The sequence below is a fragment of the Myodes glareolus genome, chromosome 3 (assembly GCF_982192425.1).
Source record: "Myodes glareolus chromosome 3, mMyoGla1.1, whole genome shotgun sequence".
Lineage (NCBI taxonomy): Eukaryota > Metazoa > Chordata > Mammalia > Rodentia > Cricetidae > Myodes > Myodes glareolus.
This window is the reverse complement of record NC_142028.1, coordinates 2,281,157-2,299,425: the sequence shown is the minus strand read 5'-3', so window position 1 is coordinate 2,299,425 and position 18,269 is coordinate 2,281,157. Positions and strand designations below refer to the sequence as shown.

Sequence of the window (18,269 nt, the reverse complement as noted above, 5' to 3'; positions counted from 1 at the left end):
TCTGAGCCTTGCAAATTACACTTCAAGCATGGCAGAGGCACTTGTACCTCTGAGCCACAGCACGCAATGACTCCCTTTTAGGCATACAGTGAGTCTAGTTGCCATCAAACAAATCGTAGCACTTTACTCCAAATGATCCATTCAAAAGCTCTGTCTCCAGCAAGTGCCAGACAAAGATTGCAATGGCGGCACAGCCCAGAAACTGGTATTTCAAAACCCCCACTTTCAAGTATACCTGATCCCACTGCTTACTCCGACAGGAAGCTGAGCCGTGGACATGGTCTCAGCTACTTTGTTCCTGACCCCGAGTGGGCACACACACATCTGGGCCCAGAAATGTTACATAGCCGGAGTTTGCACCGGCTGCATGGCCCATGAAGCTGCATTTTTAAATGACACAGCTTTTTCTCTGCTGCTGTTGCTGAATCAGGAAATCTCTCTACAGCATGCCCTAGCAAACAGCAAAAAACTGTGTTAAACTCTCTCTCTCCCCTTTTTTAAGTCCTCTCAGGTTTTCTTTTTTTTTTTTTTGAAAGTTTATTAAATTATAAAAGTTTCCATTTCCGCCCCTCCTCCCAACACCCTCCCACTCCCCCCACTCCCTCTCCTCCTCCCTCTCCATCCCTAAGAGCAGTCAGGGTTTTCTGCCCTGTGGGAAGTTCAAGTTCCTCCCCCCTCCCTCCAGGTCCAGGGAGGTGAGTATCCAAACAGACTGGATCCCCAAAATCCAGTATATGCGGAGGAAACAAGTCCCAGAGTCATTGTCAATGGCTTTTCAGAAAGACCCCAAGCCAGCCACATTCAGAGAATCCGGCCACATTCAGAGAATCTGGCTGGATCACGTGGTTGTTCAGTACCAGTCCAACTGGCCTTGGTGAACTCTCATTAGATCAGGCCCCTTGTATCAGTGGGTGATTGCACCCGTCAAGGTCCTGATTTCCTTTTTCATGTTCTTCCTCCTTCTGCTCCTCATTTGGACCGTGGGGGACTCAGTCCGGTGCTCCAATGTGGGTCTCCATCTGTATCTCCATCCATCGTCGGATGAAGGTTCTCTCTGATCTTGCCTTCTTTGCTCATGTTCTCTTTCCTTCTGCTTCTCGTTTGGACCTAGGGAGTTAAGTCCAGTGTTCCAAGGTGGGTCTCTGTCTCTATCTCCATCCATCGTCAGATGAAGGTTCTACGATGATAAGCAAAATATTCATCAGTATGGTTATGGACCAAGGCCAGTTCAGGCACTCTCTCCTCTGTCCATCGGAGGGGTGAGTTTGCTCGGACTTTCCCAGACCCCATAGATTCCCAGGCCACCCTGCAGTGCTGGCTCCACCCTGCTAAGCTCTCCCGCCTGCCATCCCAGCTTCCATCCAGGTACAAATTCCTATATTTCTCCCTTCTCTCTGGGACCATAAAATTTCCCCAGCTCAGCTGCCTTGCGCACTGGGCCTGGGCTGTAGGCGCATCGTGGCAGGAGGCAGTTCCTGTGTCTTAAAACCCTCTCAGGTTTTCAAGTGGATTTAGTTACCACATTGGAGCACCACTCTGTTAAATTTACTTTCCCTTTTTTTTAAGCCCTCTCAGGTTTTACATGGAGTTCATTACTATGCTGTGCGCCATTTGTAGAAGGAGCAGTGGGCTGCATTCCTGCCTGGCTCCCGCATGGCTAGCTTTAAACCCAGAAATAACAACACACAAACTGTATTCATTTAAAATACTGTTTGGCCCACTATTTCCAGCCTCTTATTGGCTAATTCTCACATCTTGCTTTAACCCACATTTATTAATCTGTGTAGTACCATGAGGTGGTAGCTTACCGGGAAGGAGCCTAACTTGCATCTGTCTCAGAGAAGAGAGTCATGGCAACTGACCCATTGCCTTCTTCCAAGCATTCTGTTCTGTCTACTCTAACCACCTAAGGGCTGGCCTATCAAAAAGCCAAGGCAGTATCTTTATTAACCAATGAAAGTAACACATAGACAGAAGACCCTTCTACATCAGTGCATGTTTTTAGATTCAGTATAGAGTATGCACCCTCTACTTAGCGTTTGTTTGACCACTCTATTTCTGGTTGATCATTAGAGTAATGACCTCTCTTGTGTCTTTTTCTACGTTTTTTCATAGGAAATTATTTTTCTTGTGTTATCAATTCAAATGATCTGCCGCTGAAATATTATCACTAACAATGAAAAAAATATACAATGTATCATAAATAATTTGAAGAAGTTAAATGAATCTTATGCATACTTAACAAGATTTCTCTGCATTTAGATCAGTTTTAGGAACTTGTCAGTAACAATTAGACAAGACAAAGGGCTGATATTCAAGTCATCCATGAGAAGAAAATATCAAATGCTATCTGAAGGAACAATGGACCAGTTTACACTGAAAGTCAGAAGTTCAATGTTAAAGAGAACCAGAAGATTTGCAGGTGTAAATCAAAATTACCATTGCAAATACACAAGGTTGATTAAACTATTAAAAGTTTAATTTCCCCAAGTTTTATAATACTATGAATGCATTTATTACTTTGACTGTCTTATACAACTTTTCCCAATAGCTGTAGTCTCCAAAGAAAAAAATGATGGGGACAGAACCTAGAAGAAATGTCCAAGAGACTACTGGTCTTGGTATATTCCTCAGAGACAAAGTTACAATAAGCTAATGACAGAATCAAACAGATTTGATCATTAAGTTATCCCACAATGAATATATTGCTGATGTTTTCCACATTATACATCTCAGAGAAAAAATGTATCTTAATGAATAAGGAATAATTTCATGATAGTTAAGACTAAAGAACCTGCTTTAGGAGCATGAAAAATAACTGGCTTTATTACTTGGATAACACAAATGAAAATATAACCTATAGTATATTAGACAATTCTTCCTAAAATTGGGGTAATATATTTATTTGCTCAGCACATATTAAAGGTAAGCAATATTTGAATCACCTATTTAATTACAGTGGATTTTTTTCTAACCTCATGATCAAAAATTATCACACATAATAAAAATGTTTCAATTCAATTTATTTCATTAGATTAATTTTCTAAATTCTAAATATGATAGCCATACCTATAAGAAACTATCTCTAATTATTGTCATGGGATTGTGATTTCAAATGAAAATATTTTGTGGTTGAAAAATTGATTGGTATTTCTTGAAATTTATTGCTATTGCTAAGAATATTGAAACCGAAATAATATTTTATGTTTTGTTGTCCATAATGTTATTTGAACTTTCTATGAGACTTTGGACTCTTGGATTACAAGACTCATACAGAATTCATCCATCTCCACAGTATGTAGGTTATTAAAACACTGTTTTCCTTCAGCTACTCATAAAAAACTGCAGATAACGGTATTGATTTGAAACACATTAAATAATACATATAAGGAACTCACTAACACAGCACTTAGTACATAAGAAAAATCTCAGAAACTGTCAGTGGAAGGGCAAAATCTGATTAATCAGATTTGTCTGTTTATTCTTTAAATTTATTCATAGTTGCCATAAAAGAGTAAAACAAGAAATCAGGGAAAGGTGATTTTCTTTTTATGGAGAAAACACATTTTCAGTAATGATAGTATAGGAACCATAGTTTCCAACTAGAAACTGAGAAGGAATCATTTGTTGTTGCCTGAAAGAGTCCTTAAGTACAATGATAGAAATGATCAAAATAGGTTCCTTTGAGGATACTATATTTTATATTGTGACTTGGATCCCATATTTAATATGCTTGTGTTTTTATAACAAAGTCCTCATCTAGTATTAGGTGAAAACACAGCTACTCAGCCTGAAAGCTTTATTCTTTTCAAGAAGGGGTTTCTCTTAGTTGTGGTTGCTTCTAATATCACTCAGTGTATGATAAGCTATTAATTCTAAGCTTAGTATTTTTGCTGATTCTCATTAACTGAATAAAATGGGGATACAAAGGTGGGATGATAGTGCAGGAGAATTGTCTGTATTCTGTCAATCATGTTTTAAATAAACACTGATTGTCCAGGCAGAAAGTATAGGCAGGAAAACCAGACAGGGAGTAGAAATGATGCAATGAGAACAGGAGAATTCTGGGAAGGAGCAAGTTGATTCCTCCTACTCCTGACCAGACCACCGAATCAGCAGGATGTGTCCTGCCCCTCTGAGAAGGGTACTGAACTATGTGGCTAACATAGAACAGAATAATGAGTTAATATAAGCTACAAGAGCTAATAAGTAGCCTGACCTAATGGGCCAATCAGCTTTATAACTTACAGAGATCTCTGTGTGATTTTCTTTGGGACTTGCTGGCTGTGAGGTACCAGGCGAGACAAAAAACCCAAAAAGAAAGCCCCCTCATGTTACAGGACAATAACGTGGGCTAAAATTATAATGAAAATGAGAAGTAAGAAGTAAGCAATAAGTAAACACCTACTGAGATTAGAGCTGTTCATAGCCTATGCTATTCCTGTACTAAAATAACCACTTGAACTTCATGGTTTCCCTTGAAGGAAAGGCAAGTACCAAATATTTCAGTGAGGGTATTGATATATTAAATGCTAAATTTTAGATAGAAAATTTGGATGATTAGACACCTAATTTCCATTATAAATCACTCATTGTTAACTCATTTTATTAGCCTGTTGTTGAAGAGTGAGGAATCATCCCTGCAATAGTTTTGTAAATATATATCTAATGCTCACCTGTGTATAGAACTAATTATTTACTAGAACACAAAGCCAAGTAAGAATATGAAGTTGTTTTCTCCTAGAAAGCATTTTTCATCTTTTTAAAATAAAAAATTAAAAAAATGATTCATGATAGTCTACATTCTGAAAACTGCACATCTGCTGCTAAGCTTCAATTCATTTATTTTCTAATATTTCAGTATCTTAAATATATAGTTATGATTTATTCCTACAAATTCTTTCAAATTTAGATGCTTTGGTTTAATGGTAGTCTCTAAGCTCTATAAGATTAGCACCTAAACTTTGTGGAATTTTATACACACTATATGTGCATCCTTTTGATCCTTCATACAGAGAAGACAGATATTAAATCATCATCATCTACTCAGGACTACACAATCAGCTACACAGAAACATCAGGAAAAAAGAAACTTCAATTATCTATGTGCAAGTTGTTTTTTGTTCAAATTTATTTTGCATGAGTGCTGTGCCGCATATAAATAAGAATACATATGAAAAAATTATATAAATATTGAGTGTTCCTGAGAAGCTATAAAATGAAAAGAAATTGTATAGTTATGAAAAGGAAGCAAATACACAATTTCTCAGGGTTGAGAAAACCAAACTAGAGTTTGCAAGTAAAGACCTTTTAGATTACACTTTCCATCATTTCACATAAAGTTACACTCTATCCAAAATTTTTGAAATATTTGATATTTACTCTTCTCAATGTGGGAGATATGTGGAGGTTGAGAATTATTTGAAAATAAAATGAACAATCAAAGTTTTAGTGACCCCCCAGAAATTCAGGATTAAGAAAAAGTAAACACCAGGTCAGATTTTAAATTATGTTAACATTTGGGGAAAAGAGATGCACAAAGAAACTTGAAATCCTAAGAGCAGAAATCCGTAATACGGAATAAGGAATGTGCAAAACTCAAGATTTCAGGAAATATTAACTAAATGACATAAATACTAACCCTAAATAATTATGTTTAAGATCAAATATGTTCAATGCCTACATCCATGCACTAGATCCTATTATTTGTTTTTTTAAATTCATTTTAGCTTTGTTTCCTTCCAATATACTGAACTTGATTTATTTTTCATACGTGACTTCTGTAAAATTGACATGATCTTGAGTTTTATATATTCCTCTTTCCATATTACTGATCAGTAACTCATTTCTTCCTTCAAGGTAATAGCATTCCTCAGTGTGCTACATATTGAAGGCAACTGTTTACCTCCAAAGGATAGAAAGCCTGAACCATTGAGATTATATGTTGTTGCTCTGTGTCTTGCTCTTTTGGTTTGTGACAAACCATCATACTTTATTGTGAGTATGAAAAGCAGATTTTAAACATCCTTTTCTTGTATTCTATGAAAATTTAGGAAACGGGACTACATAGGCTTGCAAATAACTCAAGAAAATAAAAACAAGTGGACATCTCTACTGGTCTGTGGATTTGACACATAATTTGTCACTTTTTTTTAAATTTCGTTGGAGTAAATGACTTATAACCTTGATACCTCTCTTCCATGGATGAATCCACTTTACAAAGTGCCCAACAAAAGAACCATTCCACATTGTTGGAATTCATATTAATTGGATTTTCTGATATTGCCAATTTGCAAGAATTTCTTTTTGGGGTGTTCTTGATAATCTATTTTATTATTGTGATGAGCAATAGTTTTATCATCATAATTACTAGGACTGACCCTTCCCTGCAGACTCCCATGTATTTTTTCCTTGGAAATTTTTCTTTCTCAGAAATATGTTATGTGTCAGTCATTCTCCCCAGGCTATTAACCAATCTCTACAGACAAGATAGAAGCATTTCCATTATAGCATGTGCTACTCAAATGTATTTATTCCTTGTCTTGGGGGTCACTGAATGCCTTATTCTGACTGTTATGGCTTATGACAGATATGTTGCCATTTGCAACCCATTGCTCTACCCTCTCATCATGAACAATAGGTTCTGTATACAACTGGCAACCAGCTGTTGGGTATTTGGAGTTCCTGTGCATATAGGGTTCACATATTGGATCTTCTCTCTTCCATTTTGTGGATCAAATCAGTTGAATCATTTTTTCTGTGATGTACCTCCAGTAGTGAGCCTTGCTTGTGGGGACACTTTATTGCTAGAGGTAGTGATTTATGTGATTGCCCTTTTAGTGGTCACAATTCCTTTTATGTTGATTCTTGGATCTTATGTAAAAATAATCTCAACCATTCTGAAGCTTCCATCTGCTACTGGTAGAGCCAAGGCCTTCTCTACATGTTCTTCCCACCTTATGGTTGTAGCTTTGTTCTTTGGATCAGGTACCATCACATATTTGAGACCAAAGTCCAGCTATTCAGCAGTAACAGACAAATTCCTTTCTCTTTTCTATACAGTTGTGACCCCACTGTTTAATCCCATAATATACTGTTTGAGAAACAAAGATGTTATGATTGCATTGAAAAAGATTCTTTTGAGATGTTTTATATTATGACTTGCAAAACATGCTTGATTTATTTTTAATAATTTTTTTATTTTCTGTAATTGTAGTGTAAATATGTCATTTATTTACCTCCTTCTCTTTTTCTTACCCATTCCATGTAACATCCCCCTTGTGCCAGCTCAATTTCATAGCCCTATTTGTAAAATTATTTTTACATATAAATCCATGTACATAAAACACAATAAATATTGCTCTTTTTAATACAGTATTTGTAATTATTTTTCACCAACCTTGATTTTGAGTCATTCTGAAGGGTGCTCATGTTTTTTTGTTATGCAAAACCAACTCAGATTAACCAAAACATTAATTCTAAATTTTAGTTCTTATTTTTGTGCAAATAAAAATTCAAGAAAATTCTTGATTTCAAAAGCAACAATGGTGTTATTAAAGAATTGTTTAGTTCTTTTCATGATAGCATTCCAAAATAACTGTTCTATTTTCTATCTCATGAAAATATTATGCAAATGTATGCTGTACTGCATAGTTCAGTGTCACCTTGACACAAAGTAGAGGCAGTAAAGAGGAGGGAACCTCAGTTGAGGAAATGCCTTCATTGCTATGAGCAAAAGGATTATTTAGTAATTAGTCAGTCTCATTTCACAGGGACAAACCATCAGAGTGAGGAACTGTGAATGGAGGTTTAAATGCAACGTAAAGAATGTTGGAATTATTGCCTTGTGGGTAAAGTGATTGTTGCTGTAGTTTCTTCATCATAACCTTTTCTTTCTGCTACAAATTGTGATTCAATTCCCACAGTTCATTACTATTTAATCATTTACTTGGCACAATTTTACCTATGAATTTGCTGTTTACTGATTACTTCCTCTAGGTATGTGTGAAAACAGTCCCAGTACCAAGTGTTTGCTCCTGTCTTCTATAATTGCAGATATTTGCCTTCCTGCAATAATCTTTATTGACAAGCATTTGGTCAGTGTTTAGGGTCCATATAAAATATTCCATCTAAGACATTCCCAGATATCTGAATACATAGAATTACTTCGTGCCCAAATTTGCAGATTCATTTCTACTCAGAAAGATAGAAACTATAAGCATTTACCGGTTTTACCTCATTTGTAGCTAAAGAAGCAATGATCTAAAAGTAGCCTTGTTTTAAATGATTCCTAACTCCTCATGCTCATCTTCACCCCCAGTTTACTGATGACTTTCGTTCAGGCGGTTAATACTGTGTCTTAACCTAAAGAAAAACAGTTGATCATCTACCCACAGCCCAGAGGAAGACAAACCTCCACTTGCACCTCTTGTTGGCATCAAGCCCCAAATCTGGCAATTCTGAGGCTTGGGTCACTTCTTTGTTCCAACTGCTTAGAGTAAGTGAGTAAATCTATAAACTTCAGATCCCAAAGTCCCTTAGAATTTGCAACATTTGGCAAAAGTGCTAATGAACAGTAGGTCGTAAACTTCCCTTATTTCTGAATTGGGCTGCATGCAGGATTTTGTGGGTCTATGTAGCTGGGTAAGAACAAAGAGTGTTAACAGAAGTTGGAGCAGATGTTGAAGCAGAAGCATCCTAGAAACTAGCAGAGATAGGAAAATGAAGAAAAATGAAGAAGAAGAAGAAGAAGAAGAAGAAGAAGAAGAAGAAGAAGAAGAAGAAGAAGAAGAAGAAGGGGAAGGGGAAGGGGAAGGGGAAGGGGAAGGGGAAGGGGAAGGGGAAGGGGGAAGGGGAAGGGGAAGGGGAAGGGGAAGGGGAAAGGGAAGGGGAAGGGGAAGAAGGGGAAGGGGAAGGGGAAGGGGAAGGGGAAGGGGAAGGGGAAGGGGAAGAAGGGGAAGGGGAAGGGGAAGGGGAAGGGGAAGGGGAAGGGGGAAGGGGAAGGGGAAGAGGAAGAGGAAGAGGAAGAGGAAGAAGTAGAAGAGAAAGAAGAAGGGAGAAGAAGAAGAAGAAGAAGAAGAAGAAGAAGAAGAAGAAGAAGAAGAAGAAGAAGAAGAAGAAGAAGAAGAAGAAGAAGAATGCAGCTGAGAAAAGCAATTGTAATTTGAATTTGCAAAAAAAAAGCCATTTACCTGAGGCATTTTATCCACCAGCCAAAGCCAAGGCTGGGATTGGAATTCTAGCTCTCAGAACTAGAACCCAAACCTAGCCATCTGGGTTCAGGAGAACTAGTGATCCCAGTTCCCATTTGTTCTGGCTTAACCTCCATTAAAAGATGGAAATTACACAGAGACTCTGAATACTGTGTGTTATTGAACTGTCTTTAAATTGTTTGACTCCTGAGGAATGAACAACAACCATTAAAAGACATTTGATTATAAATGCTGCTGGATTAATCCAACTTAAACATTTTGAAAATGCCTTGACTTCAAAATTTAAGTCAAAAGATGTTATTTTGCAGAAGAGATTTTGCTTTTGTTTACACAGGAGATGAGCTTCTGATGACTCATTACTGATGAAGGAAAAATAAGGTTTTATTGGCTCTGGATTCATTCTGATTTAAGAAAAATAAGCTTTGATGAAGGAAAACCCCTTGAAAAATCTTCAAAAGGAGTAGATGACACAGATGATTCAACATTTTAGAGCAATCCTGCTGCAGTTTCCTCTGTGTTCTACATCCAGAACTGCTTCAAGACTGCTGCCTGGAATGATCCAGACTTACAGAATACTTCAATCAGGACTTAACCTTAATCCTAAATTTTCTTTGGGTCTCCATAACATTATCAGCTCCCCTAATATGCAAGAAGTAGCTAAAAAACTACACTGGCATTATCAGAAAATGAACTATGGATGCTTGTCTTTGCTTGGTGTGTTGGTTACAAGTTGTTATGGATAATTTTCAGGAAAAGAAGCCTAGCAAAAGAAATTAGATTCAAGGTTCCTGTTTTGAAAAGAAAAAAAGGATATAGATATAGCAGGATGAAAGGATAGATTATTGAATCTACCTATGAAAATTAACTACTAGTTTGAAATGGTGATAGAACAGGCTTCTATTAATCAAACCCTTTCCTTTGTGAAGTTACATTTTTGTGGGCTATGAATATTACTTTGAAGGAATCCTATACAAGTGAGTGTAGTTCCTATCTTTTGTTTTAGAATGTTTCTCTGAGAGCCCAGGCATTATTAAATCCTGTGTTTGTTTTAGTTTTCTTTCTTTCTTTTTTCTTTCCCTTTCTGTAGTATGAAATAGCACCTTTGAGGGAAAAGGTATTCGTGGTTGTTCTTTCAGAAACTGTGGCCTGAGCGACTGCTGGGATGACCACTCCAGTGCTGTCTTGTTGGTTCAGGTACCAGGCGTCATATCACTGCCAATTACCAAAGAGACTGAGCAAATTGAGATGACCCTGTATCGAGAGAAATGAGATTTTGGAGAGACAGCTGCAGTGGTTGCTGTCATTGTGGTGTTTGCTGCTGCAGCCATGTTTGCAGGACTGGCAATAGCACAAATATTGTTGGTGTCGGACACCGTGGATAAACTGGTGAGACAAGTCAGCAATGCTCTCCAGACTCAGAATGCCCTGAATGTCCACATTAAATTTGGACTTTCCAATTTAAATCAACATACTGCCATATTGTAGGAGCAGGTGGACTTATAGCTAGTACAACAAATGTCTTGTTCACACTTTTATCATTCCATTTGTGTGACATCTGTTAATATTGCTAATGCCTCTTATGTGGTGAAACAACTCAATGGTTACTTGAATAGCCCTTGAAATGTTACAGTTAGCACACCAGATTTTTGATACCTGTGTGCCCTGTTTTAGCCAAAGGGTTGGTAGAATACCATAGCCAAAATGGGAGGCTGGGTCCAGTGGTGATTAGGGACCCTATTGCTGGCAATCTTAATGCCTGTTGCCATGGGCATTCATCTCTGAATTCTGTGTAAGATCATACAACCTATGAGAATGCAGCATATGGTCACTTAGCAAGATGGCCTGAGCCTGTTGGCCAGTAACTCGAAAGTACCCCAGATTTGGATGCAAATACTGCACAAACAATGAAAACTTCTCTGTAGACGGGCAACTTCTACAGAATAGGTCCCACCTAAGACAGGGAAGGGGCCTCCCAAAGATGAGTAAGTGTTTACTCCTCTGAAATGACCTAGGACAGAAGGGTCTTCTGTTTTATAAAAAATTTAGGGGGGAGATGTTGGGACTATTTGGAGTCCTGGCCTTCAGCTATTCTTCCCTGCTAGAGCCTTCTGATTAGAGTTACTAAATGCTATGCCTTGCCTTGAGGATCAGAGGATATGATTTTCACCTGTTGGCCCACTTGACTTTTGAGTATATAAGTCTCCATGGTGCTACTGAATAAAGGGCTTGTTACCAGTGATTAGACATCCGTGTATCTGTCTGTCTCTGTGTGTGTTTGTGTACTTCAAGCTCCAGCCCCTTGTCTCAAACTCGTGAGCTAAAATCTAGCACATAGGGCACAGATGGTGGAGCAGTGTGCAGCAGCCCAGGGCTCAGTACTCCCAGCCTGGGCAGGCAGCAGGAACAAGTCTGCTAGGAGCACAGTCTGGAGAGCATTGCATATTCCCACTGCCTTACATCGAGATATTTCCAGGCCTTGCACTGTGCTGCATGGCATATTTAGTTATTACTCAGATAAAAAGGGTTTATTTTCTGCATGCTCCTCCTCAGAGTTAAAGCATTGAGCATAGGATTTACTTTTCTTCTTAAAATGTTTTTGTGTGTATGATTGTGTCTCTGTGTGTCTGTGTATGTGTATGCAACTGAGTGGCTACATGGTTTTAAGAAGGAGCTAAAGGACTGGGAAACTAGATGAGTAGCAAAATTCTTCCTTCATATGCAGGGGTCATTGAGATCTATACAAAATACTTCAAAAAGATGAAAATAACTAATTATTATGGTTACCACTTCATTATGTTTCTGCTGTCAGAACTTGTGTTTCTTAATAAATGCACACAAAACATAAATATTAAGGGTGTATAGGATCAATAGCCCAAGGTTATCATTTCCCTCACTTATTAATTTTCCTTATTACTTTAAACTCCCTGAGTAATAAGACAAATTTTGTTTCATTCCAGTTAAAAAGTAACATGGGAAAGGAATTTTTCCCTAGAGTAGTGAAGATCTCCCACTGAAATTGCAGTGTATCTTCCTCCAGTAGAATATATACTAGAAGATGGCCAGTGTAACACTAAACAAATTCTTAAACACAGTTCAACTAATTTCTTCATCAGTTCTGAAATTTATCAATCAATAAATGTAAGAATGCTATATGTTTAAGTCTGAAATGATACTCTTAAGCTACTTTTGGCAAATGTCAAATTTACTTCTGCTTTTATTTTTTTAATATCAATATTCTAGTGGAATCACACAAAGTATTGAAAAGAATTTTAAGGACTTTTTATTACTTCAGATTGACTTTTTGCTGTTTAATATTTGACATTAATTACACAAAGGAAAAAATATATTTTTAAAAGAAAGATGAGGACAATTGTTGTCATTGATATTGTTATCTTATGTGCTAATATGTATCACATCATTTTATTTTTGGACAGATATGTTTAAATGTATCTGTATTAAATCTGGATTTCCAACTGTATAGCAGATGAGCAAAATGTTGATGAATATGATGAAGTTTCTTGGTAACTTACTGTTACCTAAAGTGCTCCTAACTGTTCATGATACATTAATCTGGAAACATTAACATATTTCTTTTTTTTTTTCAGAAACTTGCAAATATTTCGTATTTCTATCTACTATCTTCTTTTTCACTTTTTTTCCTTTTTTTTGTAATTTTATTAAATTATAAAAAGTTTCCATTTACGCCCCTCCTCCCAACGCCCTCCCACTCCCCCCCTCCCCTCTCCTCCTCCCTCTTTGTCCCCTAGGGAAGTCAGGGTCTCCTGCCCTGTGGGAAGTCCAAGTTCCTCCCCCCTCACTCCAGGTCCAGGAAGGTGAGCATCCAAACAGACTGGATCCCAAAAATCCAGTATATGCAGAGGAAACCAGTCCCAGTGTCATTGTCAATGGCTTCTCGGAAAGACTGCAGGCCAGCCACATTCAGAAAATCCGGCCACATTCAGAGAATCTGGTTGGATCACATGCTCGTTCAGTCACGGTCCATCTGGCCTTGGTAAACTCTCATTAGATCCGACCCCTTGTATCAGTGGGTGATAGTATCCCTCGCAGTTCTTCGTCATTTTCTTCCTCCTTTTGCTCCTCGTTTGGATCTTGGGCCTTTGGGCTTTAAAGAAATGAAATTTCTTATTTCCCATCTTCAATTTTACTCATACACTTTTTCCTAAAATTAAAAGTGTTAGGTGTACTCAAATTGTTTTTAAATGTTCCTGTTAATATCACAGCAATAACTACAGTAACAGAAATCAGTGTTTCAAAAAGGATGCAAGTTAAATTAAGGTAAGGTACATGAATCCTAAACCTACCTGAGATGCCTACTGATTTTCTCTTTCCTACTGTAGTTTCTCACTTCTAATAGTATCCAAAAATATCTTCAAATTGTTAGAAACATAATAGCAGACATGTTAATCCATTTGAAGAAGGAAATAGGTCAGGTTAGAATGTTGTTTGACCTACATGAATCCATGCGTTAGAGCAGAGCAACAAACAAATAAAAATATGAGAATTTAAGAACATTTTGAATCATATAATTGCATTAACTCTTTCTTTCCTTGTAGTTTTAAATGTTAAAACTCATAAAGGTGAGTAAAATTACTTGTTCTTTTAACAGTGTAAAAGCAAGACTTCTCACCTAACACCAAGTAAAATATCAGAGAAATTTAATAAAGAAAGAAGTAAAATTCTAGTAATGTCGAGGTAATGGGTCTCTTCATCAGGCTTTTTTTTCTATAGAATATCTCATCAGTTTTGTTGAGCCCAGTGTAGAGATGCTTTCTATTACTTAAAGAGCAATGGAGGGTGAAAATTGTAAGCAGGAGCACATTGAAGGAAGAACAAAGTGATATTTTATATGTGGCATTGTTGTGGTGGAAACAGTTTTCGGGGAAAATGTTTGTCTAAACAAACTCAGAAAACAAACTATTTTCTAGTTCTTAATGAAATGGATGAAATTTTATCATTGTATTCTATAATCAGGTACATCTTTAGTTAGATGGTTGAATAAATCTTCACATTAATTTTATGATGCTGTGTAGAAAAATGGAAACTTCTTAGTTGTATGTTTGTGACTATGAATCACACCTTCACAATGTGGGCACTTCCTACTAGGTTCTGTTCCTTAAATTTTCAGTTAATTCATTCCCATCTTTTAATAATTGCTTTTTATTAATTAATATTCAATATGAAAACCATAAAATGGAAAATAAATTATATTTTTACATTCCTATACTCAGATAATTATTAGGTTAGTTTTTTGTATTTAACACAAGCTCTCTAGCTTGTAAATATGCTTTAGAACTAACATCATGGAAAACCATCCACACATAAGTCTTTAAATATAAGTAGTGGTCTGCCTTCTATTTGCTGTGAATTTCACTTTTTTTGTGATTTAATAATAATTCAACAAATCCTTAAAATGTATGTTGTGGGCTATTTCTGTAAGAGTTGATGAAATAAGAGCATTCCAATGAAGTCATCTACTGAATACATGACTGAATAAAAATTATGGAATGTATATAAAAATATGGAATATCATGTGTATATGACACCATATGAAATTATAACATTTGTCTGGTGACAAAAATGAGAATGATATCATTGTGATAAATAAGAACTTAATAATAAATGCATAAATGAACACTTGGACTGATACAATGCAGAAGACAGACTGAAACAAAGGAGAGCCAAATATTAAGGAAAATAGTGAAGATTTTAAAGATTTGGGAACAGCTCAAAAATAAGTGAAGTGGATATCCTTTCTGCAACATCTCTACTTTCAGAGCATAGAAGTGCACACCCTTCTTAGCTCTCCCTTTGGCCATCAATGTCAGTGACAATTTTTCTGCCTCCTGAGTTAATCTATACTAGAAGATAATCCTGAAAATTAGATTATCCAACTTAAATTTTCTTAAAATCTGCATTAAAGTGCTGAATATTAATTTTTATGGACTTTAAAATTGAAGATAAGCTTGGCATTACATATTAGTAGCACCTCACTATGCGTGGTAGTTTGTTAATAATCATTTAACAATGAAAGGTTTTGTGCCAGAATAAAGATGTTAAGAATGTTTGAGAAAATCAGTTTTACATAATAAATATATTCTTGCCTAAATTCTTTAAAAAATTTTTAAGAGTATTTAGAGCAGCTGAGGTTCACACAAGATAAAATCCCAGCACTTAGAGTCAGAAGAGAACATGAGTTCCCACTCCTAACCTAAAAGCTATTTACAACTGATACCTGCTGTGAAGTGGAAAACATGACTTCTCTAATAAAGTGTCTCTGAGTACACAAACAGCACATCTTGCCCAGGAGGACTTGGAAGAGATAGCATAAACTTCATGGGTTTTTTTGTTTGTTTGTTTGTTTCTTTCTTTTTTCTTTTTTTTTAGCTTTAGTTTTAGTTTTGATGGTCTTTTGTTTTATTTGAAAATGATTGTCTTATTTTTTTGTTTGCTTTGATTTTCATTGTTTGTAGAGAAAGAGTAACAGAGAAAAAGAACATAGAGTTGGAAAGTAGGGATGTGGAAAGGATCTGGAGGGTGTGGGCAAAATGAAAACAATGATAAAACATATGTAAAACAATAATTTAAAATAGCAAAGTGAATCTTTATTAAACTGCAAAAACATCAAGTGTGATAATTACACATACAAAAGTAAAATATTAGGCAAAAAGAAAAAAAATATAAACTAAAGGAATAGAATCGTTGCATAAAGGAGGATCTACTTTGGAGTTCTGCTACTGAGATATAATGGCATTCCTTATTATTATTAACTAGAACATACATTGACATCTAGTCAGGAAATTAAAAAAAGAAAAAAATTCCTAATGAGCACATTTAAGAATTTGAGTATTATGCTGTTTTCAGTGTACAGATATACTCTGTGAGTTCAAGGCCAGCCTTGTATAGAAGAGCTATTTTAAGACAGGCTCCAAAGCAACACAGAGAAATCCTGTCTCAAAAAAAAAAGTAGATAATGACGAGGAAATCTTTTCACTTTTGCTTGAATTATCTCCACAGATGAAATATACAGTGAACAAGGCAGAAGATAATTCCACTACAGTGACACAGTTTCTATTTCTGGGATTTTCTGAGCTTCCCAACTTACAAGAATTACTGTTTGGGATGTTCTCTGTAATGTACATGATTATCATAATAGGAAATAGCTTAATAATTGTCATAGCCAGAATTGACCCTGCATTACAAAAGCCCATGTATTTTTTTCTGGCAAATTTTTCATTTCTGGAAATTTGTTATGTATCAGTCACTCTTCCTAGGATTCTGTACAATCTTTGGATTCAAGACAGAAAAATTTGTCTTCTGGCCTGTGCTGTCCAAATGTTTTTCTCCACAATTCTGGCAGCTACTGAGTGTTTCCTACTGGCTGTGATGTCCTATGACTGCTATGTGTCCATCTGCAACCCTCTGCACTATCCTCTGGTCATGAACCCAACAAAGTGTACTCAGATGGCCGTTGGCTCTTGGCTCGGTGGCATCCCAATCCAGATAGGACAAACTTGTGGGATATTCTCTCAACGTTTCTGTCATTCCAATAGGATAGACCACTTCTTTTGTGATATTCCACCAATTCTCAAACTGGCCTGTGGGGTTACTTCAATGTGTAATATGGCTGTCTACGTAGTGTTTATGATGTTTGTTGCCTTCCCTTTTATGATGATACTGGAATCTTATAGCAAAATCATTGCCACTATTGTGAAGTTGCCAACAGACACAGGACAGGCAAAAGCCTTCTCCACGTGTTCTTCCCATCTGGTGGTAGTTGTTTTGTTTTTTGGATCAGGAACCATTAACTACTTTAGGCCAAAATCCACTAATTCTGCAGGAACTGATGAGCTACTCTCTCTGGTCTACACAGCTGTGACTCCCATGTTCAACCCCCTGATATACAGCCTTAGGAACAAGGATGTGATTGCAGCTCTGAGAAGAGTTTTACTTAAAATGAAGAGCCACAGAGTTATATACAAGTGAATGAACAGCGTCTTCAACACTTAAGAGAAATATTCCAAATGTTTAGATTCCTTTTACATGTCCACTGTGTTTATGTTATAATATGATCTACTTTTTAAATTTAATGTATTTAATTAAAATATGTTTACATCATTTTCCATTTCCTGCCCCTCCTTCTAACCTCTCCCATGCCCCTTTCTCCACTCCATTCCATGTTACCTATACCATCTCCTTTCCAAAATGATGGACTCTTCTTCTTTGATTATTATTGTTATGCAATTAGATAGTTTATTATAGATAAATAGATATTTAAATGATAGATGATGTCTAAGTAGATACATATAAAGATGCATAGATACATAAATGACTGATAGATGGTAGATAGTTATATAGACATAAACAAATACATTAAGACAACTTTCTCAGTCTTTCTGTTTTGTTTGTGTATTCATGATTTCAGGCCAGATAGCCTCATCAAGTATCACTTTCTTTACTGCAAATGAAGGCTACTGTTGGAGGATTATGCTTGTTGGTTTCCCACCCCTTTGCCCTGAAATAATCACACAGAAACTGTGCTAATTAAATTACTGCTTGGCACATTAGACCTAGCTACTTATTGACTAACTCTTACATACAAATTTAACACATTTCTATTATTCTATGTATTGCCACGTGGCTGTGGCTTACTGGGTAAAGTTCTGGTGTCTTCCTTCAGTGGGGCTACATGGTTCTTTCTGACTCCACCCTTGTTTCTCCCAGCATTCAGTTTAGTCTTCCCAGCCTAACCCTCTTCCCTGCACAGGTCCAAGGCAGGTTACTTATTCATTAACCAATAAATGTAACACATATACAGAGAACCTCCCACACTAGGCTATTAAAGAAAACCACAACTGAACATAATGTAGATAATAATGGGTTATGAAAAGTAGAGCACCAAATTATAAATCCTCAGATCAACTCCTGCATATAAGACTCAGGAAACATGACAGAAGAGTAGAAGGGGATTATAGAAGTCAGAAGACAAGGATTCCAGCTGTAATGCCAGAAATGGTGGCTTAAGTGAGACATGAACAG

General features: G+C 36.5%; 2 protein-coding genes across 2 annotated transcripts; both read left to right on the top strand.

Moving 5' to 3' along the window:
- Positions 1 to 6,194: 6,194 nt before the first annotated feature.
- LOC125399278 (olfactory receptor 10AG1-like) lies at positions 6,195 to 7,160 on the top strand. The gene has a single exon (XM_085690081.1). The coding sequence runs from the start codon at positions 6,201 to 6,203 to the stop codon at positions 7,158 to 7,160; it is 960 nt and encodes a 319-aa protein (XP_085546207.1). The 5' UTR covers positions 6,195 to 6,200.
- A 9,087-nt stretch (positions 7,161 to 16,247) lies between these two features.
- Positions 16,248 to 17,216, top strand: LOC148122516 (olfactory receptor 10AG1-like). Its single transcript, XM_087903905.1, has one exon. The coding sequence runs from the start codon at positions 16,248 to 16,250 to the stop codon at positions 17,214 to 17,216; it is 969 nt and encodes a 322-aa protein (XP_087760031.1).
- The last annotated feature ends 1,053 nt before the right edge of the window (positions 17,217 to 18,269 follow it).